The 26,176-nt window shown below is 44.3% G+C and overlaps 1 protein-coding gene across 1 annotated transcript; it reads left to right on the top strand.

Annotated features, from left to right (window-relative positions):
- The first annotated feature begins 449 nt into the window (after window positions 1-449).
- On the top strand, window positions 450-26,176 carry LOC147737078 (uncharacterized). The gene is made up of 3 exons (XM_086963533.1): window positions 450-533; window positions 5,272-5,466; window positions 23,187-26,176. The coding sequence occupies exon 3, from the start codon at window positions 24,542-24,544 to the stop codon at window positions 26,174-26,176; it is 1,635 nt and encodes a 544-aa protein (XP_086819659.1). The 5' UTR covers window positions 450-533; window positions 5,272-5,466; window positions 23,187-24,541.

Below are 26,176 nucleotides of genomic sequence, written 5' to 3'. Positions count from 1 at the left end.
CCGAATAACAACAAGACTGGCCCAATATGGCCGCACTAAACTTCATTACATCTCTACTGTTCCAAGATGGCCGCCGTTATGTTGAGACCAGGAACGAATTCGGCAAAACCGGCAAATTAAAGATGCCGTGAATCTCAAGCACATTATGAATAAGACTTGTTTTACTCCGTTGACTGAGGTTCAAAAATAGAGGACCCAATATATAGGAATAATATGTCAAAACCGGCAAAATACAATGCCGCGATAACTACTTCCGGGGCATTAACAGCCACAGTAGCGAGATAACTAGATAACTAGTGAAGAAATTATGAAACAAAAGACGCTGCAATTTACAAAACGAACGGAATGACAAAATAAAGCATGGAAATAATTAAAATGGAGCATCGGAGTTTTTTTTTTAAACAAATCAAGTACGAGAATAGAACTAGGTCCGGGTCATATCCAGCAGGGACAGTATTGAAGGAAGTCAACATACAAATTGAGGAATCCGAAGCCGGTACGTTGGAGCAGGGAGGCCGAAACTGGATGATAAGGTATGTGCAGACCATCTGTTGCAGGGTGACGCGGTTAAATGGGAAGCCTTTAGTCTGTACCTAGAGACTAACACTGGAGTTTCCATCTAGCAAGCGGGAACTTTACTGCATGGTTTAGCGCTAATCCTCGATAGGAGGGGAGTAGCTTTGGTGTTTAGTTTCAACACCAATCCTCGAGAAGGGTGCACGTGTAATGTTGCACTGTATGACTTGAAAGGCTCCAGCATTACTATATGGCACGCTAAAGGGGAGTAACATCCTGTGCATGCTCAAGTAGGAGCGATTTGTAATAGCTATCCTCTACAAATTTGTAGATCCTCTCCGTATTAAAGGGCACGCTGAAAGGGAGCTAGATTGGGGCTCATGCTCAGGGAACCATGAGGGATTTTTGTATAGGTTGTAGCAAAATTCAAACCGATCTCAAAAAGAGGCTTTAGCTAAAAGCGTAAAAATAATAGAAGACATACTGTTATTTTAATAAAAAGGAGGCAGAATGTAATGCTGCAAGCAGATTCTGATTGCATCTATGCACTTTTATTACAGGAGATGCAACCGCACCATATAACTTATTACACTGGCAAAATATCAAGCAAATAACAAGGGGTGAGTAAAACTTTGCAAGAGGACTCGGCAGTGGAAACAACTGATAATCAATAATGACAAAATCAAATCTGACCATATTATCAACCTGTTTATGTATCCTACAAGTGACTCCTAATGATTGAAAGAGCACCCTAGACCTCTGCAAAACGCAACCCTCAAAATTCATTACGGTGGTTCCAACGTGCCGAAGTCTCAGTATAAATCTTGTATTAAGGTAATAAAGTTAAAATCATGAGAGGAGGATGTACCTGGTTTAAAAACAAAAATATTCTCTTACAGGTTTCATTCTTTAAGGCTCTACAATACATGAGTCTAAGAGAAATTAAAAAGGTGGAATTGAGAAATTGAAGAATCTAAATCCGGCCGGACTTTTAAAGGTATTTAAACCCATGGGGTATTATCCCTAAAATAAATGAGATACTAGAAATATATGGGATTGACCCAGTTCACAAACTTGTTTAATTACAAGTGATTTAATCAGAGAGAGTAAGTTAAAACCCACCAATAATCGGGGGGTAGAAAGGGTGAAATACCCCATACAAGTAGAAATTTGGCACTACTAGGGTGAAAGGAAAAGGAATCTATGTCCAACACTAGGTGGCGATCTATACACAGTGTGTAACTCTGCAGCTCTACATGCCAAGAACTGATGAATACTGGTAAGTAGCATTTTCCTTAACTTCTAAATGACACCTTCAACTAGGACCATTAGTAAATAGGTTCATGCAGATTTCAAAAGATCCTACTAGTAAGGATATCTGTGCAGTCATCTCCATGACAGGAAAGAAGAAATACAAATGAATGAATAAAATGCTTTAGGGGCTTAGCATTAAGGAATGAAAGAAAGATAAACCAGGAATAGAGAGAAACAGAAAAAGCAATAAGAAAGAGAAAAAAAAGTAAAATAAAGATAATAAAAACAAGGGAAATAGAAAGTACGAAAGAAAGAAACGAGGCTCCCTTATATTATATTCAGTAGTGCTTGTAATACGGCGGCCAGGATATCCATCACGTTTGTGTCTGAGTAACCCGGCCAGTAACCCGGCCAGCGAACTCTAAATCAGGCTCTTGACACTTTGCAATGTTGCTGCTGTTAACTGTGCTTCATTAAGTCCTCAGAAGTCACGGGCAAGAGACACCTGGTCGCCTGTAACATACCTTTTATAATTGCAAGGGTGTGACAACACCACATAACACCGCATAAACAACAAGTGCAGATTAAACCACAGGGTTCAAATAAACTCCCACACACACACCGTAAGAATAAACTTGTACTAAACACACAAGCCTCAATAACCTGTAGATAATACAAAGATTGATGGACATAATGAAGCAGACCTAGAGATACATGCATAGCACAGACAAGATAAAGGTCTTGATTTAGAGTTTGGTGAGCAGGGTACTCCTTCACAAGCAGTGGAGTATCCCATCCAACAAACGGATGGTCTGCCTGACCTAATGCAAGTCAGGTGGATTGTCATGTGTCCAGCCTTACTTGAGTGGCATTGATGTAAATACATGGGACGGCCCTTCCTCTCTAGATCAGGCAGTCTGATGTATTTTTCTCTTATTCAGGACCACCAGGGAATACCTGTCAGTCGTGATGAGAATTTCTTTTTCAATGAACCCCACTTCCTGGGAGAAAGTTAATCAGGGAGAAAGTTCTGAGGGTGTGAAGGTGATTAGTTATTGGTTTTTAAAAACAAACTCCAGCTTTGGAAGCTGACGGACATAAAGAAGCGGACCTAGAGATACATGCATAGCACAGACAAGATAAAGGTCATGATTTAGAGTTCGGTGAGCAGGGTACTCATTCACAAGCGTGGTGGAGTACCCTGTCCAACAAACGGATGGTCTGCTTGCACTAATGCAAGTCTGCTGGATTGTCATGTGTCCAGCCTTACTTGAGTGCCGTCGGTGTAAATACATCGTACCATGACTGCTGGTCCTCTGAAGGGACAGAGAGCCCCACAGGGCCAGCAGAGATCTCTAACAAGTCAGGTGACACTTTGGGTTTCAAATCAAACCCATAGTCTTGATAGAAATAGAGGAGTGGAGAAAAGAAGAGTTAATTAGAATGCTGCCTATATGTGATTTCTTGTGTGTGAATACGTAAATGACAAGACGCTGCTGTGTTCCTTACCTTAACTTAGCCTTTTTTTTTAAAAACTGCTAAATATGTTACATTGGTTTATCTCTGCAATGTCAGCTGAACAAGTTACTGGTTATGTTAAATTATGTCATACTGGATTGCGGTCTTGAAAACATACAAGGACCAAACGCTTCAGCTTGACAAAGCAAGGGACTTTCAGTCCCATCTCTATGTTAAGTCCAGTTCTGGGGCCATGGGATAGGCAGCGGCTACTGGGTTGAGGTCACTTTCCTTTGATGTTATGTGACCTGCCTAGTAAGGCTGCACAAACTGACCAAGTAAACCCTTTTTTGTACTTGACTCTCAAGTTAGCGAGGGCGAGCAGTCACAATATTTTCAGCTTTGTAATGTCGACCAGCTTGAACACAGTGCTCAACAATAGATCAACAGACTCGATTTAATAAATGACCAGCACACTGATTATCTTGCCAAGACACAGGTACTTTTAAAAACTCTTTTTATTGAACTAGTGCTCAATCGATGGTGTTGACAACGAAAATACGGTGCACATTAGTGAGCGTGATTGGAACTAAAAGGGGCAAAGTCTGCAAATATGGAGTGAGTAACATAGCTTGGCTTGTGCTGACACTTCCTGGCCAAATCCCACTACATAAAACTAGATCGCAAGGATGGTACATATTTAATTTCACTACTTCATGGCGCTTCACATGGCCCGGTAGCTCTACCATCCCTCCCATATATTTTACCATTTACAAGGGCAGCCCCTGCTGAGAACCACCCTGTGTCCACTCGTTAACACCAATCAAGACCTGCTTCCCAATCCTCCACCGTGGGGGGTGAGCTGGCTCCCCAACCCTGTGCAATATTACGCTGCCAACCGCCGAAGCCAGGGCCAGTCATATTCTGCTAAAACTATGCCATGTCACCTCACTCGTGATATTCAGGAGGTGCCATTTGGCCCCCATGGGGATCGCTAGTCCCATGACCTGGGACATTATTCTCATGATCTCTACCCAGTAGCATTGAATTACCGGACATTTCCACACCACATTAAAAAAAGCCCCCCCTCACATTCCCTTACGCGGAGAGGTGGCTGCCCACCCTATTCGGTGCAACAAAGTTCTGGAGTAGTAGGTCCTATGTGTCAAGCGTACCTCCACAAGGTTCCAGTTGTTTCCGTCTTGAGGATGCTCAATCCCAATTCCTTCAAGAACTGAATAGGGAGACAAGGAGAGGAACTCTTTGTAACACCTTGAAATATCCAGTTAGACAACAATTATAATCACGCTACTTTCAACCAAGACTCATATGAACTATTGTACATACATGTAGGTACATACCTAATTAAAGATCAGCCCATTCCTATACTTCTTTGTAAGGTCTTAAGCCAACCTTGATACAATACTGCTATTGTTCCTTAAAAAACAAATGTAAGGGTTAAAACTATAGCCTCCTCAGTTTGATTTCAACTGGTTACTTGGTTAGTATAACGTATTAATCAACGAGAACACAAATAACTCCCAGGTAACTTCCCTTAACTTGCTTTTGGCTTTTAGCGCTGTACAAGTGGGATCTGAAAAATAAGGTGAGACAAAAAACAACAAGGCAAACCTACAATTCCTTTAACAAGTCAATTTGGAATTGCTATACTTGAACATCAGCTTCTTATTATACTATGTCACCTCTAAGCTTTGCCAAAAGACATTCTGTCATGTATAACCCCTGTGCAGTTATTAATCACTGCTCAATATTGTCAGACACAGTTGTTACTTGGTAAACGTAATACAGTTGAAAAATCACTGCTGATACATTAATCACAAATACACCACTAAGGTTATAGGTTGTTGTCTCATAAAAGAGTCTCAGAACTTGTAAATATGACCTTTGCAAAATTAGTTCAAAAGCAAGCTACTAGTTCTCAATAACGATCGTTTTTTCCAATTGCTTTTATCAATGTTTGTTGGTTTTAGTCACTGCTGTCTATTTACGATTAAATCTTACTGTCACTTGAACTCCAAACAGGAAGTTCGTGGAGACCGGAATCGCATCAAAGGGAAGCCCTTGGGGACCGGAATCGCCGAGGGAAAAGGTCCGACGATGAAATCTTTCCCCGTCTCAGAACCGGAAATTTGGGTCTCGGAGCGCCGAAGAAATCTCTGCTGAAGCTCGCGGAGTCCTCCTCTGCTCTACGCGATGGGGAAGCACGATGTAGACCAGGTAAGAGGGAACAGGACTGGAAGCGGGGAAGGAAGGATTCTTGTGCTGGAACACTCGTGAAGGGACGCTGAAAACTCCAAGCGAAGCGTCTTCACGAGTGAGACAGGGCCTTTTATAGTCTTTGCTGTCTACGTGCTAACGTAAGCTGGCATTAGCACGTGTAAAGGAAAAGCGGTTTGGGCAAAGCTTCCATGTGTGCCCATTATACATATTCATTAGCGCTTGACATTACTGTTTAGCAACAAACCTTGGCAACAACAACAATGAATACCCAAAAGCAACAAGCATTGTCAAAGTCAAATAAAACAGCTATGAATACATGTAATGAGTTATGGAATCCCCCTAAAGACATGAAACTTGACCAAACCCTACTTACACCTAACACTATGTCGGATCTGTAGTTAAATTAGACCAAACCGAGTTCTAATTGCCACCTCCCTGGCACCCTGAATGGCCTTAACCCAATCGGTATTGCTAGATCCCTCTCCCACACATCCCTCCTTGTCCCCAAGCGATCCAGGGAATTGTAGATCAACTTCCTATAGATGGTTGAGATTGCTTTTTCGGTCAGGGGATTAGTTAGCAGATGGTCCTCCAGTGGGGATGCTTCAGGCAACTGCTCCCCTTCCTATATGTGACCTTGCAGAGCGTGACCCACCTGCAAACGTCAGAACTGTTTTTAGTCACCTAATTTATACTTTTGTTGTAGGTTTGTGAAGGACACAAGCGCCTGTCCCCTCCACACATCGCCTGGCCGCCCTAAGCTAACAATCCCCATTTTGTGAAGCCCTGCAATCCTCCCGCTGCACTTACGAGATCACCATCATACACTGGAGTAATTTCAGTCAGCTTACCTTCTCAGCCTAAATACTTGGTAGCCTCTCTCCACACCCTTACCAATGTTTGTGTATGAGTAGGTAGGGTGCACTCATACTTTCTTCGATATAGCACCAGGGTGGGGTAACCTCTCTTGCCCATGGCCAATCTATCTACCCGGTAAGCAGGTTCCTCACGGTCCGCAAAAATCCAGTTGTTGACTGCGACCAGCTGCGTGGCCCAGTAATACTTGAGAATGCTCCGGACAGCCGGTCCACCTTAAACTCCCCTCTGCAACTTACTCAGCGTGAAGTACCACCATCCCACAACAGGAGCCGAAGTTCTCAGACTACCTTTTGAAAGAAAATGCCTGGTGGGATCTTAAAGGACGTTTTTTGCACGATGTACAGCGTGCCAGTTTGGGGTATCCCTGCAACAGCGGTCTAATTTCGGGTTTATGTTCCTACCTGTGGCTCTCTTGTAATGAACACACCCAAATATTTTGTTTGAAATAAATTTTTATTTGGTAGGTAAAGAATAGAACACAGGTCCAGATATACACAGCGTTAAGCTCACAAACCTATTTAGGGCCGGCAGCGTACTGTGAGAGAGTCTCCAAGAGTATAGAGAAGCAGTAGCAAAGTAGCTTGAACACAGCATGTCGCCTACAACCTTCGTGCCACATTATTTATAGCAATATTGGTCTATTGTGGGAAGTCACAGGACCCTTTAAAAACAACAACACTAAGAACACGGACAAGAAGCCCATAAGAAGTGAGCAGTGATGAGTGGACAGAAAAGTGTCGGAAAGAGAAAAGGTAGTAGGAAAGATAGATTACGCCCAAATATTTAAAGCCATGTAGTGCCACCCGAACTGTGCACCTAGAGTGTAGCCGCAGGGTCCATTGCCTCCAGCAGGAATATTAAGGACTTCTTCCAATTGATCTTATATCTTGAATGATCCCCAAGTATGTGAAAAATGTGTAAGATTTGTTCACTCGAGAAGGCTGGTTGTGTGTCATATAGCAAAACATCAGTGTAGAGGGAGATTCTCTCATCCCACTCCTGATAAACTGGAGTACCCCATCAGAGAGGTCCTGGTGAACCCACGCACCTGAGAAAAGCATAGAAGACAAGGAACATCCCTGTCGGAGGGAAAAGACTCGGGAGACTGTATTATTGACGCTCATGCGCACTAGAGGGGCCACATTACAAGAGCTTGACAGCAACGCCACTGGTTTTAGCAAAGGAATCCCCTGTTGCATATGGTACTCCATTAAGGTGTTGGAGATTTAAGTGCGTTCCCTGGTGTGGCATAAAGCCAGATTGATCAGGATGAACCACTGTTGCAATTACTGTCCGGACGCAGATCGCCAGGGTGTACGCAAGGACCTTAGTCTCAATATTAAGCGGGGAGGTAGGTCTATAAGACCCACACTCAGTTGCTGGTTCGACCTTTTCTGGGATGAACACCACCTCAGACGTTCTTTGGTCCTCTGGGATATACCCTTATTTTCACGCAGTCTTAAACCTCTGCTTTTATATAATTCTAAGGGGAGCTCATCAGGCCCGGTCGCTTGCCCTGTTTGCAAGGTTCCTATTTTCTTATTTATTTAGTCTACTGGCAGGTCTTGCTCTAGTGCGTCTCGGTCCTCATTCGTTAGCATTGGTAGGGTCAGGTCTTTCAGGAAGTCTTTCCCAGTATTTCCGTCCCCTTGTCAGTGTCCTCAAGGATCCAGTTCGGTCCTTTGTCTTGTCTCTCTAACCATGTAAGCAACTCATTGGCTTTATCACCGACATCATAGAGACAATTCTGGGTAGCCAGCGCATGAGTGCCCGCTATTTTCCATTAGTGCTCTTAATGTGTGCTGCTTCAGTTGATGGTGTAATGGGAAAGAATCTGATTCCCCACTTGCCAAGCGTGCCTCCAGGAAAGCACATTCCCTGTCCTGAGCCTCGCACTTCAATTTACGTTCCTCCGGCATTCCCCCAATCAAGGTTTGTTGCTTGACTTGAATTACTGCCTTGAATTCATCCTATAGCACGGAAGATGATTCAACAGGCCGCCCGGTCTCCTTATAATAGAAGTCTGCTCCATCTCTCATACGAGCTTTGAACATCTTGTCTTATAAATATCACAGATCAACCCTTGGGGGTAGCATGAAGTCCACAACCGGACCACCAAGTTGCACCTCCACCAGCGAATGGTCTGAGATTCCCCCTGCTATGTGTGTAGCGGCACTAAAATCAACTTTATGGACAGTCTGGGTGAAAAAATAGTGCAGGCATGCCAGACTCCATGTGCTGCAGGAAGGTGCATCCGGTTCTGATCCCCTCTTCCCCTCTAGGGGCATTTAGGAGTATCATGAATATAGTATAGGTGCAGTTCTGTCACTCCAGTCACCCCAATGCGTATATGCTCCGTCGTAAACATCTTACCCTTTCACAAGATGAGTCAGTCTTGTCTGGGTCTCTTTCCTGTTTCCCGGCACTTGAATGGCATGCCCGAACACTCGAGAGAGCAGTGACCCACTAGCAGGCTTTTGTGGAGCGCTTTTGTCCTGGATGTAGGGCTGCATACAGTAGAGCACCCACTCTGTCTTTTCTTTGCAGTTGCCTGAAGATCAGCAGTCCCAAAGTAGCAGTCACACCTGGCCTGTCGGTAAGTGCAGCCCCTCTGGAGGCCTGACTGTCAGCAATTGAGCCCACACTGTGGCCGGCTCAGACAGGGTGTTCAACACTGGGGTAGTTGTAGTCCCTCATGGGCCTCTGACACAGAGTAGTCAGGAATTCAGCCGCTAAAAGCCCAACACAGGCTTTCCAGTAAACCAATAGATTCAGACCCAGTTGTGTTAGGAGTTTGGCAAATGCAACCTTGAACACAGCAGCAGCACACAATCGTCCAACTGGGCCTCAACAATCACGTTGTCGTAGAGTATTAGATTCTGCCTTGAACTGTTGTGAGAGTCTTGGGGGTGGGGGGTGTCCCTCAGACTAGCGGTTTACTCTGTCGCACTCTCACATTGCATTTATCCTACGCACACCAACATTCTAAACACGCACTTGATGGTAGCGCACAGTCTGGGCACAGGCATAGAAATGGAGCATTACATGGGTGTGTCAGTAGGACGCCACTCCAATGACCATAATGCAAAGATCTCATCAGGCTATTGATCCTTACAACAGGGTACATTGCCACCACCTCTCTAGTTGGTAAACCCATGACAGTCCTCTGCCTTAAATAAGGGCACACTTTGTGTGACCCTCCAGGTCACAGGACCCGTCCTAGACCTCTCATAGCCCCTTGTTAGAAGTTGCACAGTACTGGAGTGGCAGAAAGATCTCATGTAATTTTTTTTTTTTAACTTTGTGGTAGATTTACCCCAGTAACGTCCAGTTACAAGTTTGACACAATGGACTGAAGAGTTGCCACGAGGAACAGATTCTTCTGCCTGTCAAACCACATGCCATTCACTATTTCATAGTGTTTTTCTGCTTTTATTTGCCACTTATTTTAAGCAGGTGGTAGATATATGCATGTGGTTGGTTGGGGAGATAGGTGAAGCAGGGGAGGGAAGGGGAAAGCATTTTCTAACAGAGGGAGTAAGGAAAATTGTTTTTACATGATTAACAAAATCTTACAATTACTACATTCTTAAAGAAAACACACCACTTTAAAATACAGACCAATAATTTTAACATTTCAAAAAATCCAAATAAGTTTGATTAACATAAACACAATTTATAGACATTACATCAGACCGTCATCTTTCCAGGACTTAATATAAATAGTGTCAATTAATATTTCTGTAATTTATGTGTGATATCATAAAAATTGTCCTAAATGTTGTTCTTAATTATCTTAGACTTCCAGATTTCCTGTGGGCACCTCACAAGTATCCATCTTCTTTTTCACAAGTATTAAAAATGTTGTAAAATTGGCGTTCATTTTAATACCCGACGGTCTAAAACAAACTACCATGGCATGTCTGCAGGTACGAACACCTCTGTCAATGAAGCAGTTTTTCAAATATCGTTTTCCTTCCTCCATCATTACTGCACATATACAAACAAAATGCAAAATACTTTCGTCCCATAGGTTGCATACTCTGCACATAGTCGGCTTAGATGGTCTCAACCAGGGCACTACATGTTTTAAGCTAGGTAAGTTGCCGAATCGTGCTTTCATAAAGGTGTTTTTGGTTTGTAGAGACCATGGTATTTATAAATATGGTTGGACCTTAAGACTTGTACATTCCTGGACCAACATGCATGCGTGGGATCTCTTAATAAACAGTTCGTTGTCTTTTAAAAGTGACAAATATTTAACTGATTTGTTAATTATTTTCTTAAACTATGTACTGTTAAAGACATTTCCCAGATCTCAGCAATTGACAATTCTTCAAGAGCTTTTTGCAGATATTTACAGAAGGACAATTTTATCATTTTGTTGCATTTCTTTCCACAAAAATGTGCATATTGGGTTATTGATATTAGTTTTGATTTGTCTCCAGGTCTTAACATACTGACCCATTCTTGCATATTGTTGATTACAAAAGCCAAATTCCAGCCTTATCTGAGCAGGTGATACATTAAGTGGAAGCCGAAACAGATGTTCAAATGTATTTGTAATAGCATCATTTAATAATGCAGAATCCAAAACACGGAGTATTTCACTTCCATATAAGGCTCGGAAGCAATTTCGCTTTTATTACTTTTATTAATGGGGTATAAGTTGGGCCTCCAGAGGAGCTATAAAGTAGGCGAAAAACCCCTTGTAGACTTTTGGCTCTTTTCTTCATCTCCATTTTATGGTATGAAAAAGATTTTTTCTCTTCAAACAGTATCCCTAGATATTTAGAACATTTAACTTTTTCTAGCTACCTCTTTTGGTGGTACCATTTGTATTGACTGCCCTTCCGTTTCTTGGTACTGACTTTCATTACTTTTGTTTTTGTTTCGTTTATTGTCATTTTGTTCTCAATTGAACACATTGATGTTTTGTTTATTAATTGCTGCAGTCCTATCCTTGTTTGGCTTAGCAGGATGACATCATCAACGTATAATAAGTTCGATATTTGTTTCTCAGCCTGCTTTGGTGAGTCTGCTAACTCATTGTTCATTGCAAGGGTAAAGTCTGATAAAAATAAATTAAATAAATATGGAGCTAAAACACACCCTTGCTTTAGGCCTAAAGTTTTTTTAATTTTCCTTGAAAGTTTTGAGCCATTCCCTAGCCGGACTCTTGTCCAGGTATCAGTATATAACAATTTTATTGCATTTACAAGGCTGAAGCTAATGCCATAACAATCCTGTTTCCTCCATAAAATCTGCCTATTTACACAGTCAAAGGCAGCTTTATAATCAACAAAACATAAATATAATGGCTATTTTTTTGTTTGATATTTTTCCATTAAAATTCCCAGTGTTAACACATTTGTTGTTGTACCTTGACTGTGTACAAACCCGATTGGTTTGGTGGAATTAAATGGTTTTCATTAGCCCAATCAATTAACTCCTTAAGTAGAACCGATGCAACTAATTTAGCTTCAGTATCTTGGAGCGTATTGGAGAGCATGATTAAATACTGGTGTTAGATAGCTCGACTAATATGATGCTTTCTCCTTATACAACACAGCGAGAATCCCACTTGGGCCTGGGGCACCATTGGATCTCTGATTCTTTGTTAATTTACATACTTGGTTTTGAGTTATCTTTCTTTTCTCCTCCAATTCATAGCCCAATCAGTAGAATTCACAGCCATTTTAGGAGCAGGATTCAAATGCATATCTATGAATGATACCCATTCAGATTCAGTTACTGTTGATGAAGTAGATTTCCTACTAGATCTACTCAGTTTGTTTACTAGAATCCAGAAGGCTCTTGAATTACTCCTTTTGCAAGCATATAGAGCTTTTGCCCACAACAATTGCTTTTCTTGCATTTTGTCCTTCCAGACCATTTTCCTTACTACTGTATTTATCATTTTAAGTTTTACTCTGGTAAAAAAGTTCCCAGTTAATTTAATTTACAATCTCAGGATTCTGTTACATATTTTTTTTAATTGATGGCTTTCAAACTAAATTTTCACCAATGAACATGCTGTTTTTTTCCTCCACTAACCTTTATTACCATATTATTGAGATTGACTGGTAATTAATTGCTGTGTGAAGAAAGACCATTTTTCGACAGCATTCGAATAATCTCCTTCGAAGTGAAAATCAACAATTGCCTGCGCAGTGTTTGTAATAGAATCTTTGGTGTTATCTGACCAATAAAGTTTCTTATAATTTACTGTCGTTATTTCTCCCGGAAGTGTCATATAGTTTTCAAATCTTAGGCCATTTAGGTTTAACTCCATTATTTGTTGATCGTGGTCGCTTATATCTATTCCCACTATCTGATAAGACAGAAATGTATGAAATAGATGCAACAATGCTATGGTATAATCTATTCTAGACCTATGATACCCTTCTTGAAAAGTCCATGCAGATGGCGAATCTTGGGGAAATTGCTCATTTAGCACCCTTAGACCTATGATGTATAATTCTTTTACAAGAGTCTTGCCGATTTTTTTCATTCTTTTGTTCCCTCATACCCATTGTTGATGATAATCTTGGAATTGACCATAAGTAATTTTGCCATTGTATTTCAACATCTCTATCGTAAGACCATAGCATGTTCATGGTATATTTCCCGGTAATAATAATCTCAGTTTGGGTGTCATTGTCCAGTTGCTGCCTTCTCATAATTATCAAATTGGTCGCCATTGTTCTTCGTGATTATATACGTTGATTACTACAAGAGATTTAATTATATTTTGCTTCTTGTATCGTATTTTGACAATTAGATCATCCTTTTGACTTGGGAGGTCCATTTCACTTACCATTTTTAGCTCAGTTGATATAAAAAATAGCCAAACCCCCACAAGGTCTGCCATAGTTACTTGTTCTCTTAGCTAATGAGTAATAAACCTATACCCTTCTAATCTAAAAGGAGCTTTGCTTGAACGCCATTTATATTCCACGAACATAATCGGACCCTTTCATTCATAATTGTTGGCCCCCTTAAAGAAACTTCAGATTGTAGATGCCAATCCTGCCTGACATTATGGAGGGCTGCTGTTAGCCAACCTAATTTGACAGTGTCAAATAATAATTCTCCTATTTTTTCCCTCTAATTATTTTAAAAGATGCCTGTTGGTCATACCTATGGGGTTTTTTAATATGGAGTATTTCTTATTATTCTCGGTTCTCATTTGGTTATGATTTTGTAATTTTGTTGAAACAAAAGGGCTAGGATAGGAAGATTGCAGGGGAGTTATTTTTAATCCCCAGTTCTGAAAGAGATTATGTTCTTGCATAATACGGCTGGGGCCAGTAGAAGATGTCCAAATTACTAATGTTGATTCGCGATTATTATTCTTGATGTGTCTAATTCAATTGATTCTATGCAGGTACATTTAATTTTCTTTAATGAGGGTACTGCATTACACAATTTTAATATGTTCCCACGAGTCAAGATATCATTATTACCCCTAGATTGATATTCTGGCGTAAAAATTACCTGCACCACTCCTTCTTTTTTATCTGGGTTATTTTATTTAATTTGTTGCAGACTATTTTCACCTTGAGTATGTTCAATTAACGTTCCATTATGATTACTAACAGTCTGAGACCATGATTGTCGATGTTTATGTAACTGCTTCGTTTTGGTTCCCAGATCTTGTGGTAATTTAATATCCTTCCAGGTTTTTAACAAATCTCTATTTGTTTCATCTTCTCTAATACTCTCACTCTTTGCTCTATTCCAATTGTGATGGCTTATTTTCCACCTGTTTATTACTTTCCTCCACTTGCAGCATTTCTAAGGACTGAATTTTCGCATTCTCTATCATTTCCATACTATCAGCTTGCTTGTTTAAGCATTTATTTTGGAAAGGGAAGACCACTCGGTCCCCCCGAACGTATGGATGGGTGCCCCGCTCCCCCCGGGAAACCGTTTTGGGCGGGGGGCGTGGTTCGGCTGGTATGCCCAAAGCGGCGTAGCCGGAGCACGCCCTTCCCGCCCAGAAGGGGTTGTCCTAGACACCCGCCCGGAAGACCGCGCCCAGATGGGCGTACCCGAGGAGGGCCCCCGCCTTTCCGCAGACAGATAAATAGAGCGGGAATCCAAGGAAGCGGCCTCTTGTTCCAGTGCTCTGAAGGCTGCACCACTCGTTGCTCGTGAGCCCTCGACGGAACAAGCAGCAATTTTGAGAACTTGTAATCTTTGTTGTTTCTTTTTCAGTATCAGGCGTGTGAAGGATCTAGGACCTCGTCGATCAAGTCGAACGGAGTGAACAAAGTCATGTCAGGCAAAAAAGCGGGAAAGAGCTCAGAGTTGGAGAAGATACTGCGCACTTTGTCGAACCGAATGGCGGTCATGGACCGAAAACTGGGTAAAGTAGATTCAATCGGTCGGGGTTTAGCAGAGGTTAAAAAGCAGATAGCAGCCCAGAACAACCTTTCGGGGCGGCCTGAGAAGGTGATAGGTCCGGCCTTGCCGGAGTCGCCCCTGAGGGTAGGGGGAGACGTAGTAAGAAGAGGGCGGGTTCCGGGGAAGGCCCGGTCCCGGAGGTACCCCCAGCAGACCCCGTCACAGCGGTGGACAGCCCGGTACCGAGTCCAGATGTGGGTTTACCAATCCCTGTTGTAATAACTCCGGTCGAGGATGATCAGATGCCCCCAGAACTGGCCCTTCAGTTAGCGGCAGTATTACCCTGGCTTAAGTAGAAAACAGGGGGGGCAGTGGCCGCGGGGGGTCCGGCCGAGGAAGCCAGATTAATAATCGAGCAGTTACGGCAGTCAAGAGAAGCCGGGACGCCGAATGTTCCTTCTATTCCCCCACAGGTGGCACCGGGAGTGACGACGGTTGGCCGAGAAAAGACAGCAGACACGGCGGTTGAACCCGGTAAGAACCCATTGCCAATGGTAGGGGAGAGTTCAGTGCCTTCGAGGCGCGAAAGGGTAGCCCAGCACATCCCGGCGGCCACGAAGGAAATGATATGGGGGGACAAATATGTAAATATGTTTTCACTATTGACCGACCATCGTGAGATAGAGAACGCAAAGACCCAGAAAGATTTATGGCACCCCCGCGTATGGCGGGCCAAGATGGCGGAATTTAGGGTCGACGAGACCGTAGCGAACTGGGTGAAGGCCTTCTCTATATTTATGGCAGTAATGGGGGGAACGTAAACCTGAAGTGTTGCCCGATCTATCCTGTTACCAGAACAGGATCATGGATTTTTATAACATGTACGGGGGGAATGAGTGGAAAGGTTATGATGTTCACTTTCGAAAGTCTAAAGAGTTTGATGCAACTTTAACATGGGATTGCCTCGACGCGGTATCATGGCACAAACAGCTCTTGCCTGGATCGGCGGGTACGTCCTCGCCGGGCGGGAGCGGGTCTGGGACATTTCAACAAAGGCCGGCGCAGCCCTTTCGAGCAAGCGCTGGTGGGGAATCACAGCCCAAGACCGGCGGAAATGGGGGCAAGCGCGGGGTTTGTTGGGGTTTCAACAGAGGTAACTGTAACAGGCCCCAGGGAACATGTAGGTTCCGGCATGCATGTGCGGGCTGTGGGAACTCCTCACACCCGGAAAGTAGCTGTAGGTCCAAAAGCCGTAGTTCGGGAGGAAAGGGGGGATCCAAGCAGGATTGAAGTGATGCTTGGGAAGCAATCGTCTTCACCCATCGACATCATAGCTTTGACTCCCTGGCTGAACAAATACCCTGATCATGTATCCGCCGGGATTTTGAGGAATGGTTTCCTATATGGCTTCAACATCTCGGCGGGGAATTTTCGGGGGAGCCCCTTTTGTAAAAATCAGCGATCCGTTCAACACAACCCTGCAGTGGCAGCCAAGAAAATTACCAAAGAGGTCAGCTTGGGACGGGTAGCAGGACCTTTTCCATGCCCGCCATTGGCGGATTTTGTGTGTTCACCTTTAGGAGTGGTTCCGAAGAAAGACCCAGGGGAGTATAGACTCATTCACAATCTGTCGGCCCTGAGGGGGGCTTCGGTGAATGAAGCCATTGACCCGGATGTCTGTTCAGTTCGGTACGCATCGCTCGATGCCGTTGACCTACTGAATCACCTGGGCCCCGGTGCTCTGCTGGCGAAATCAGACATCGAATCAGCATTTAGGTTGCTCCCGGTACACCCGCGCTTGTTAGGATTTACGTTCCAGGGGAAGTATTACATGGATAAATGCATGCCCATGGGCTGCTCAATTTCTTGTGCTTATTTTGAAATGTTCAGCTGTTTTTTAGAATGGGCTTTCGCCGAGGCCACAGGGCATAGACAGGTGATGCACTATTTAGACGACTTCCTGTTCTTAGGGCCGGCAGGCACTACGAAATGTGCACAGGCACTGCAGGACTTCTGCATTCTCATGCAGGAGTTCGGGGTCCCATTGGCACCAGGTAAGACAGTGGGGCCATCTACTTCACTGAAGTTTCTGGGAATTGTGCTCGATTCAGTGGAAGGATGCTTCCGTCTGCCAATGGAGAAGGTGGCCAAGTTCAGGGCTTCCTTAATACAATGCCTGGGTAAAGAAAAAGTGACCCTGCACCAGTTACAACAAACGGTGGGCCAGCTTAACTTTGCCTTGAGAGTAATACCGATGGCTCGCCCATTCTCACGTTCCATTGCACAGGCTATGGCCGGCCTCAAGAAGGGACGCCACCGCACAAGCCTGTCGGCAGAGGTGCGCCAGGATATGCGCATTTGGTTGGCATTCCTGGCGGACTTCAACGGTCGAGTGGCGTGGAACAAACCCCCAGCATCGTCTGACGAACTGGGTTTGTGGACCGACTTAGCTGGGAGCGTGTGATTTGGCGCCATCTTTGGTAACCGATGGTCGGCACAAGTATGGCCGACGTGGTGGCACTCCAGTGGCCTAACAGGTAACATTGGGTTCTTGGAGCTGTTTCCCATTTGGGTGGCTCTGTTGGCATGGCCAGATGATTTTAGGGACCGCTCAGTAGTGTTTTGGTCGGACAATATCACAGTGGTCAAGTGCATTAATCAGCAGGCAGCACGCTGCAAGTGGATCTTGAGGCTGTTGAAAGAAATTGTATTACGTTGCATGAGATTGAATGTACAGTTCAGGGCAAAACATGTGCCGGGTGTACTGAATAATGCAGCTGATGCACTCTCTCGTTCACATATGCAGGCTTTCAGGGGCTATCTACCTACAGCGGATCTAGTGGCGGCACCGTTCCCCGAAGCACTATGGCTGATCGGTGCCCCGGATTACAGGACCTCGTGGCAGCCAGCTAGCGCCCAGGACGAGGAAAGCCTATGAGGGAGCGTTTCATTCTTACTGCGCCTTTTTAGGCCCGGCAGGGAGACATAGCTTCGGGCAGGAGGAATCCTTCCTGGGGTTCTTAGTGGCGCTTCATAGAGAAGGCCGATCAGCGGCAACTGCCAACAGACATAGGGCGGCCATATCATTCATGGCACAGCTCCACGGCATACGGGACCCGACTGGTTCCTTTTTAGTCAGGAAGGCGCTCCGCGGTTGGCAACGCCTTGAGGGTCGCAGACAAGATACGAGGCACCCGATTGGTTTAGAGAGATTGTCTCTGCTTTTGGCAAAGCTGGATGAGACATGCTCCTCCCCTTCCGAAGCAGTTCTGTTCCGGGCAGCTTTCGCTTTGGCATTCCATGGGGCCATGCGGGTAAGCGAACTCGTGGCGAGGAACAAGAAAGATATGGAGGGAGGCTTATGCAGGGATCACGTTCAAATACGGGGTGATTCGATGTTGATCTCGATAGCCAGGTCCAAGACAGACCAGGAAGCTATAGGGAGTAGTGTTGTTGTGCAGCGCGCTCGAGGGAGCCCCACAGAGGCCCCAGAGGCCGGCAACACAGGGGAGGGAGCCTGCTTAGACACAAGGATGGCACCCCTCTGACGAAATTTCAGTTTCAGAGGGTGCTGGCACTTACAATCGCTGCGGCGGGCATGGACCCGTGCGATTTTGGGACCCACTCATTCAGAATAGGGGCCGCTACTGAGGCTACGGCTCGGGGTCTGGGTGCGGAAGAAGTAAAACAGTTAGGCCGTTGGTCCTCGAACTGTTTCAAGAGGTATGTGCGACTGCACATGTTGTAAAAGACTGATGAAATGCACTCACGCTTGTTGTCTTTTGCTTGAATTACAGTTTCGCAAGCCTGTGACGCGGGGCGGAATCTGGGATCAACCCAACACCAGAGGACCAGCGGTCGAGGATCACCGACTGGAGATCAAGTGGTATGGGTTGTGGGCCACTCATACGGGAGGCGCGCCGGGGAAGTATTCATGGCAGGTGACGCGACTCACGCATCTGGGGAATACGGGTTTAGAGTAACCTTCCATGGGAAGGGAGGCCTCTGTTTTGACCAATTTCAATCGTTTGTGGAGGGTCTCTTAGGGCGGCAAAGGTCACCGCCATCTGTGATCATAGTGCACCTGGGGGGCAATGACTTGGTAAGACTGGGAAGACAAGTGTTAGTGGAACACATATTGTCGGCAGACAGCTGGTTGGCTAGGAAACTCCCGGGGTGCACAATTGCTTGGTCCCACATGATCCCCAGGAGAGTTTGGCGGGGGGGGTTTCTCTGTGACGGCGTTGAACCACTCGGTAAAGAGGGTCAACAATAAAATTGGGAAATTGTTTCGCTCCGCCCATTTGCAAAGCATTCCCCATGGGTGTATTCGGGGTGATCACTATTACTTGAATGATGGGGTTCACCTGTCTAGGGCGGGGAATGATTTACTCATAGGAGACTTCATAGCATGGCTAAGGGGATTGAGGAGGCATGACCTTTAGGAGGTGTGGGGCGGCCGGATAGTCGGTCAACTATCCGGCCTGTGGCGGTAAGGTCATGATCGGTGAGCAGTAATTTCAAGGTCCCTAGGGGGGGCGCCACCCAGTATGGATGGGGGCGCCCTTCGGGAGGCGGCCATTGGCCCCTCCCACGGGGAGGCGGTACCCACGACGGATGGGTCACCTAGGGGGAGACGGCCATAGGCTCCTCCCAAGGGTGGAGACGGATATATGCCCCTCCTACGAATTTCCCGGGGGCCGGATATCCGCTCCGGCGGAAGAGTGTGTGGGGAAGGGGGGGGAGTCCACGCTGTCCTTCTTACAGATACCTCACACGGGAACTCGGATGACCTTTAAAATGGCGTCGAGTGAAAGGGGGCCCCCACGACAAGGGAAGTTACAGTTGGCAACGAGGGTAAAGTCCTCTGCGCATGCGCCACTCACACCGTGAGGGCGGGAGTTTGGTAGTAGGGATCTGACACCGGTTAAGACCTTGCCGTTGGCTCTTAATGCTAGGATGTACAATTTTTATTTTAGAATGTATGCATTTTCGGGATGCTAGACTCGGCTAGGAAACCTTTGTATTAGAGATCTGTTAAGGTTAGCCAAAGAATATGTCTTCATCAAAATGTAATAAAAGTAAAATGTACATAATGTATGAAACGTTTTTAGTAAAAGTTTTAAATTTTGTTTCATATTTTAATAAATACGGCCGGGGGGGTAACTCCCCCCCGCCTTCCAAAAGCTCAAACTTGTGTCTGTCTCCTCCCATGGGGAATTGGTGTTGGGAGGGGGTGGTGGGCATCCCGGCCATATGGAAAGGGAAGACCACTTGGTCCCCCCGAACGTATGGATGGGTGCCCCGCTCCCCCCGGGAAACCGTTTTGGACGGGGGGCGTGGTTCGGCTGGTATGCCCAAAGCGGCGTAGTCGGAGCACGCCCTTCCCGCCCAGAAGGGGTTGTCCTAGACACCCGCCCGGAAGACCGTGCCCAGATGGGCGTACCCGAGGAGGGCCCCCGCCCTTCCGCAGACAGATAAATAGAGCGGGAATCCAAGGAGGCGGCCTCTTGTTCCAGTGCTCTGAAGGCTGCACCACTCGTTGCTCGTGAGCCCTCGACGGAACAAGCAGCAATTTTGACCCACCCACCAGCCCCATCTTGCAATGTTTGTTTAAATAAAGTACATGTTGGTGATATTCGAATGTATTAAAGAGATGCAGTCACATTTTACAGCATTGATGTATGCCTTGGATTGAATTGATGTGCATAGGCCTTTTTTCCTTTGTAGAAAAAGTGAAGGAGTGTATCACATGATAAAATTGTCTTGTGCTTTAGGACTTTTTTCCTTTGTAGAAATGAAAAGATTGATGAATCGCCAAGCTGTTGCAGATTAGGCGTATTTTCTTTCCTTAGTAGGTAAAACAACTGTCGTATTTATTTTGGTCGGGCGGTAAGGTCATGATCGGTGAGCAGTAATTTCAAGGTCCCTAGTGGGGGCGCCACCCAGTATGGATGGGGGCGCCCGGGGGGAGGCGGCCATTGGCCTCTCCCATGGGGAGGCGGCACCCACGACGGATGGGTCGCCTAGGGGGAGACGGCCATAGGCCCCTCTCAAGGGTGGAGACGGATATATGCCCCTCCTACGAATTTCCCGGGGGCCGGATATCCGCTCCGGCGGAAGAGTGTGTGGGGAAGGGGGGAGTCCACGCTGTCCTTCTTACAGATACCTCACACGGGAACTCGGACGACCTTTAAAATGGCGTCGAGTGAAAGGGGGCCCCCACGACAAGGGAAGTTACAGTTGGCAACGAGGGTAAAGTCCTCTGCCCATGCGCCACTCACACCGTGAGGGCGGGAGTTTGGTAGTAGGGATCTGACACCGGTTAAGACCTTGCCGTTGGCCCTTAATGCTAGGATGTACAATTTTATTTTAGAATGTATGCATTTTCAGGATGCTAGACTCGGCTAGGAAACCTTTGTATTAGAGATCTGTTAAGGTTAGCCAAAGAACATGTCTTCATCAAAATTTAATGAAAGTAAAATTGTACATAATGTATGAAACGTTTTTATTTAAAGTTTTAAATTTTGTTTCATATTTTAATAAATACGGCCGGGGGGGTAACTCCCCCCAGCCTTCCAAAAGCTCAAACTTGTGTCTGTCTCCTCCCATGGGGAATTGGTGTTGGGAGGGGGTGGCGGGCATCCCGGCCATATTCATAACTGCTTTTACCTCCGATATATCCTTATTAAATAGAGGGTAAAAGGGTGTTGTTGGTAACATTTGTTTACCCTCACCTTCACAATATGATATTTGGTCATGGTTGTTTCCAGTGTTCAATCTCACTATATCTGATGAAGTTGTATTTTTTATACTTTTAGAAGCTTTATTTCTTGCTTTCTGTTGTTTTTTCCTCTGTCTTTTTGATAGATGAACTTCTGGAGCTGCGTTTGTCAATGTTGATTGTGTCCAGCATAGGTGTATCACTTCTTGATCTTTTGTTTTATCATCTATTTTTTCTTTAACAACAACAGTATTGTCTTTACATTTTATTGCATCTTTAGAGGGGCAGTCGGTCTTGATGGGTTGAATTCCCACATTAGGAAAATTCCCATTACATTGTCAATTATCGTTTTTAAAATATCCGGAATGATAGCAAGTTTGTTAATTAGCGGGGCACAACTACACTCTGCATACGTAGATATTGGCTGAGATTGTGCCCTTACTATTAGATTATTTTGCGTTGTTATCTTCTGCTCAATTCCGGCAACAGAGGATGCCATAGCCCTCAAGAGATCTATTTGGACCTCCATTTTGTTGGACTGATATGTTAAAGCTTCCAGATTTAATTGCGAGGTTTTGAAGAATAAATCCCAAATTGCTCCGGCGTTCCCACTTCCAGGTACCTGAATACCTGGGCTATGTTGTTGCCCATTTATGAATGATAGGTTCTTATACTCCTCTTTTTGTGGTCCTTGAAAATCATGTCCCTCGTCACAGCCGCCGCTCCAGCAGCACCGCAGGCCAAGGCTCCTTCGACCCCTGCAGCGTCCGCCGCACGAGCAGCACCAGCAGTGCCTTAGCACTGCGGTGCCGGCAGTGGCCGTTCCTGCCCCCAAAACAGATCCGTCGAACTTAAAGCGCCCGTATAACAGGACGCGGGTGAAGCGGGAGATACCTTCGGGAGCGGGAACTGGTCACAAAACAAACCCGGGCAGTCGTCCCAGGCTCCACTCCTCTTGCTTGTTAACTCCTCCTCGGCTCTACTCGATACGCTCTGCACTCAATGCCGAATCATAGGCCGACAACGACTGTGAACACCAACAGAGGGAAGAATTGTGGTTTTCCCCCAGTTAGTAAAGAAAACGGCATAAGTCTTGGCTGCTTCTGATGCACACCCAGAGTCTTATGCGTCTTTAAAGTCTAATTTTTCTGTCTGGAAAATAATTGTGTCCTGATTTTCTGCACCCAGTAATTCCAGGTGCAGAAAAACCTAACAACTGATAATCAGGTGGAATAAAATGAACACATGAAAGTACGCCTTCATTTTATTGCCCTTGATTCATACTCTGGACCATAGTCGAGGGATTGGTCTAGGCATAGTCCTCGCAGCACATAATAGATTTGTTTGAGGCAGAGGCCAAAACTCAAAAGTCAAGATACCAGATACAAGTAGGCGGTAACTCAGGGCAGGGGAGAATGCCTGTTGTCCGTGGCGGAGTCCTTCCCGTCCCAGAAATCTGCATTACAATTTAATTAATAGTGTATATTATTTTAATATCAGTTTGGTGCCAGTCCATATGACTTTAATATCTGCATTTGGGATTCTATGTTACAACTCTATAGGGTATCCTTTGTGAGCTTAATAAAATGCTAAAAATTCTACAAATCCTCACTCCTACATCCAAGTACTCTCAGGCTACCATTCTACACTCTGCTCTGTCTGAAAAACAGCTCAACATTTTAAAAATCCTGCATTGATTTGGCTTGTGAATTATTATTTTTGGAAATGTACATGTATTAACTATTTAATTTTAATACTATAGGTGATTGAAATTACGGACGAAGAAAGCAAGATTTAGCTCTAAGCCACTAAATGTCAGTGCCATAAGAAGGATTATTTTGAAAAACTGAAGGACATCCAGCATTCTACATTTAAATCATTTCCAAAAATCTAAGTGTGGCGAGGAAAGTACTCTACCTGTAAGTGAAGTCTCTAATTTTGCATTTCATTAACCCAGAGCAAAGCCATATCTGTGCACACAGCATCAGAAATAATGTAGAAAGACCACTTCAGCATCCTCATCTGAAATATTATCAGAAAGACAAATTGCCTCAGCATGACAGAATAACGTTCATCTAAAGCATCATGTAATTCTAGAGAGGAAGCACACACTGCATAAAAGAAAGTTACAACAAAAGGTTTCTTCTGCATACCATCAAAGAAAAGACGCTCCAAGAAGACTCCGAAGCTGACACGTTAACAACCATAAGATTGGAAAATCACCTTTGTTCAACAACCGTTTTTAACCAGTTACACAAGTTTGAGACTATCTGCCTCTGAATATAACACCTCGACCCACTCTGCTCACTCTGGCGAAAACCTTAAAAATTCATAACTTTATTGTTTTCATGACCATCTCAGATTGTTTCCTTTTTAATGTGTACTGTTCTGTAATTCTATGTAAATCGCCTCAACATTCTGTTGTGCAGGAGTGATATGTAAAACTGTTAAATATAAAAATGGATTAAATGAGCACTGTTGCGCTATAGCTAATGTAAATAAATCCTCGTCTTCAGAGCTACACCTTACACCAAACATAGAAAGGGTAAAATTAACTGATGTTCTGCGACTGGTGAGCCTCAATAGTACTGTGCATGTTCTAATGTTCTCAGTTACTGCCATTACGTCAGTGCAAAAAGGTACTTCTCAGTTTAATCATTAAATATCAGACTAACACCTTATCACTGCATTGCTAAGAACCTATACAAATAGATTTGAGAAAAACTTAAGTCACAAAATAAGTTGCTGCCGGAGAGGCTATAACCAAAAGACTTTTATCTGCTAGAAACATTTCAACAGGTTTTACAGGGCTGCTTCGAGACATATTTTGCTAAATTCAAATGTTAAGCAGATTACACACAATTTCTTTTAGAGATAAATACTGAACATTATCTAAACAAGTCAGACTCTAAAATCTAGTTCAATCTTACGGTGGCATATAAGCAAGAGAAAACTAAATGTAACTCTAGAAATACACCTTATAAAAACACAGGCTGTGAGAACAAATTCAGTGTTCAAACCTGCCTCAATCAAAGCAAAATAACCCAAGTTGGGGAAATAAGTTACCTGTACCAAAACAAATTCAGCCATCAATCTCATCTCACTGAATTTGAGAGAATGCACACTGGGAAAAACCTCTCTCAGTGCTCAGTGTGCCAAAAAAGTTTCATCAGTAAATATCTCATTGAGCATATGAGAATCCACACTGGGGAAAAACCTTATCAGTGCTCTGAATGCCAGAAAAGGTTTAGTGTCAAAGCGAGTCTATATCGACATGCATTAACCCACTCTTTGGAAAAACCTTACCAGTGTGCTGAATGCCAAAAAAGTTTCAGCCGTAAATTTTATCTCACTGAACATATGAGAATCCACTCTGGGGAAAAACCTTACCAGTGCCCTGAATGCCAGAAATGTCTCAGTGACCAAAACAGTCTCACTCGGCATATAAGAACCCACACTGGGGATAAACCTTATCAGTGCACGGATTGCCAGAAATGTTTCATTGAGAAAAGAAGTCTCACTCTTCATATAAGAACCCACACTGGGGAGAAACCTTTTCAGTGCTCTGAATGCCAGAAATGTTTCATTGACAACAACAGTCTCACTCTTCATGTAAGAACCCACACTGGGGAGAAACCTTTTCAGTGCTCTGAATGCCAGAAATGTTTCAGTTTAAAACGTACTCTCACACGGCATACAAAGATCCACTCTGGGGTAAAGATCCACGCTGGGGTAAAACGTTATCAGTGCTCTGAATGCCAGAAATGTTTCATTGACAAAAACAGTCTCACTCTTCATGTAAGAACCCACACTGAGGAGAAACCTTTTCAGTGCTCTGAATGCCCAAAACATTTCAAACTTAAATCACTTCTAACTGCACATGTGAGATTCCACACTGGGGAAAAACCTTATCAGTGCTCTGAATGCCAGAAATGTTTCAGTTTAAAACGTACTCTCACACGGCATACAAAGATCCACACTGGGGAAAAACCTTATCAGTGCTCTGAATGCCAGAAATCTTTCATTGACAAAAGAAGTCTTTCTCAACATGCAATAACCCACACTGGGGAAAAACCTTATCAGTGCTCTGAATGTCAGAAATGTTTCAGAGATAAACTCAGTCTCACTCAGCATATAAGAACCCACACTGGGGAAAAACCTTATCAGTGCTCTGAATGTCAGAAATGTTTCAGAGGCAAATTCAGTCTCACTCAGCATATAAGAACCCACACTCGGGAAAAACCTTATCAGTGCTCTGAATGCGACAAATGTTTCATTGAAAAAAGCCATCTCACTCAGCATATAAGAACCCACACTGGGGAAAAACCTTATCAGTGCTCTGAATGCCAAAAATGTTTCATATACAAACTCAGTCTCACTCAGCATATAAGAACCCACACTGGGGAAAAACCTTATCAGTGCTCTGAATGCGACAAATGTTTCATTGAAAAAAGCCATCTCACTCAGCATATAAGAACCCACACTGGGGAAAAACCTTATCAGTGCTCTGAATGCCAAAAATGTTTCTGCCAAAAAAACAGTCTTGATAATCACATAAGAACCCACACTGGGGAAAAACCTTATCGGTGCTCTGAATGCCACAAATGTTTCAGTGAAAAAATCTGTCTCACTCACCATATAAGAACCCACACTGGGGAAAAACCTTATAGGTGCTCTGAATGCCAGATATGTTTCAGTGTAAAAGGCAGGCTCACTCAGCATATAAGAACCCACACTGGGGAAAAACCTTAA

Source organism: Lissotriton vulgaris, chromosome 1_1 (genome assembly GCF_964263255.1).
Source record: "Lissotriton vulgaris chromosome 1_1, aLisVul1.2, whole genome shotgun sequence".
In the NCBI taxonomy this organism is placed as follows: Eukaryota; Metazoa; Chordata; class Amphibia; order Caudata; family Salamandridae; genus Lissotriton; species Lissotriton vulgaris.
Note: the sequence above shows the minus strand (reverse complement) of the source record. Positions and strands in the feature narration are given on the sequence as shown.

What these genes read in the sequence shown, in the direction of transcription:
- LOC147737078 (XM_086963533.1), top strand. Translation starts at nt 24,542, where the DNA reads ATGCACACTGGGAAAAACCTCTCTCAGTGCTCAGTGTGCCAAAAAAGT.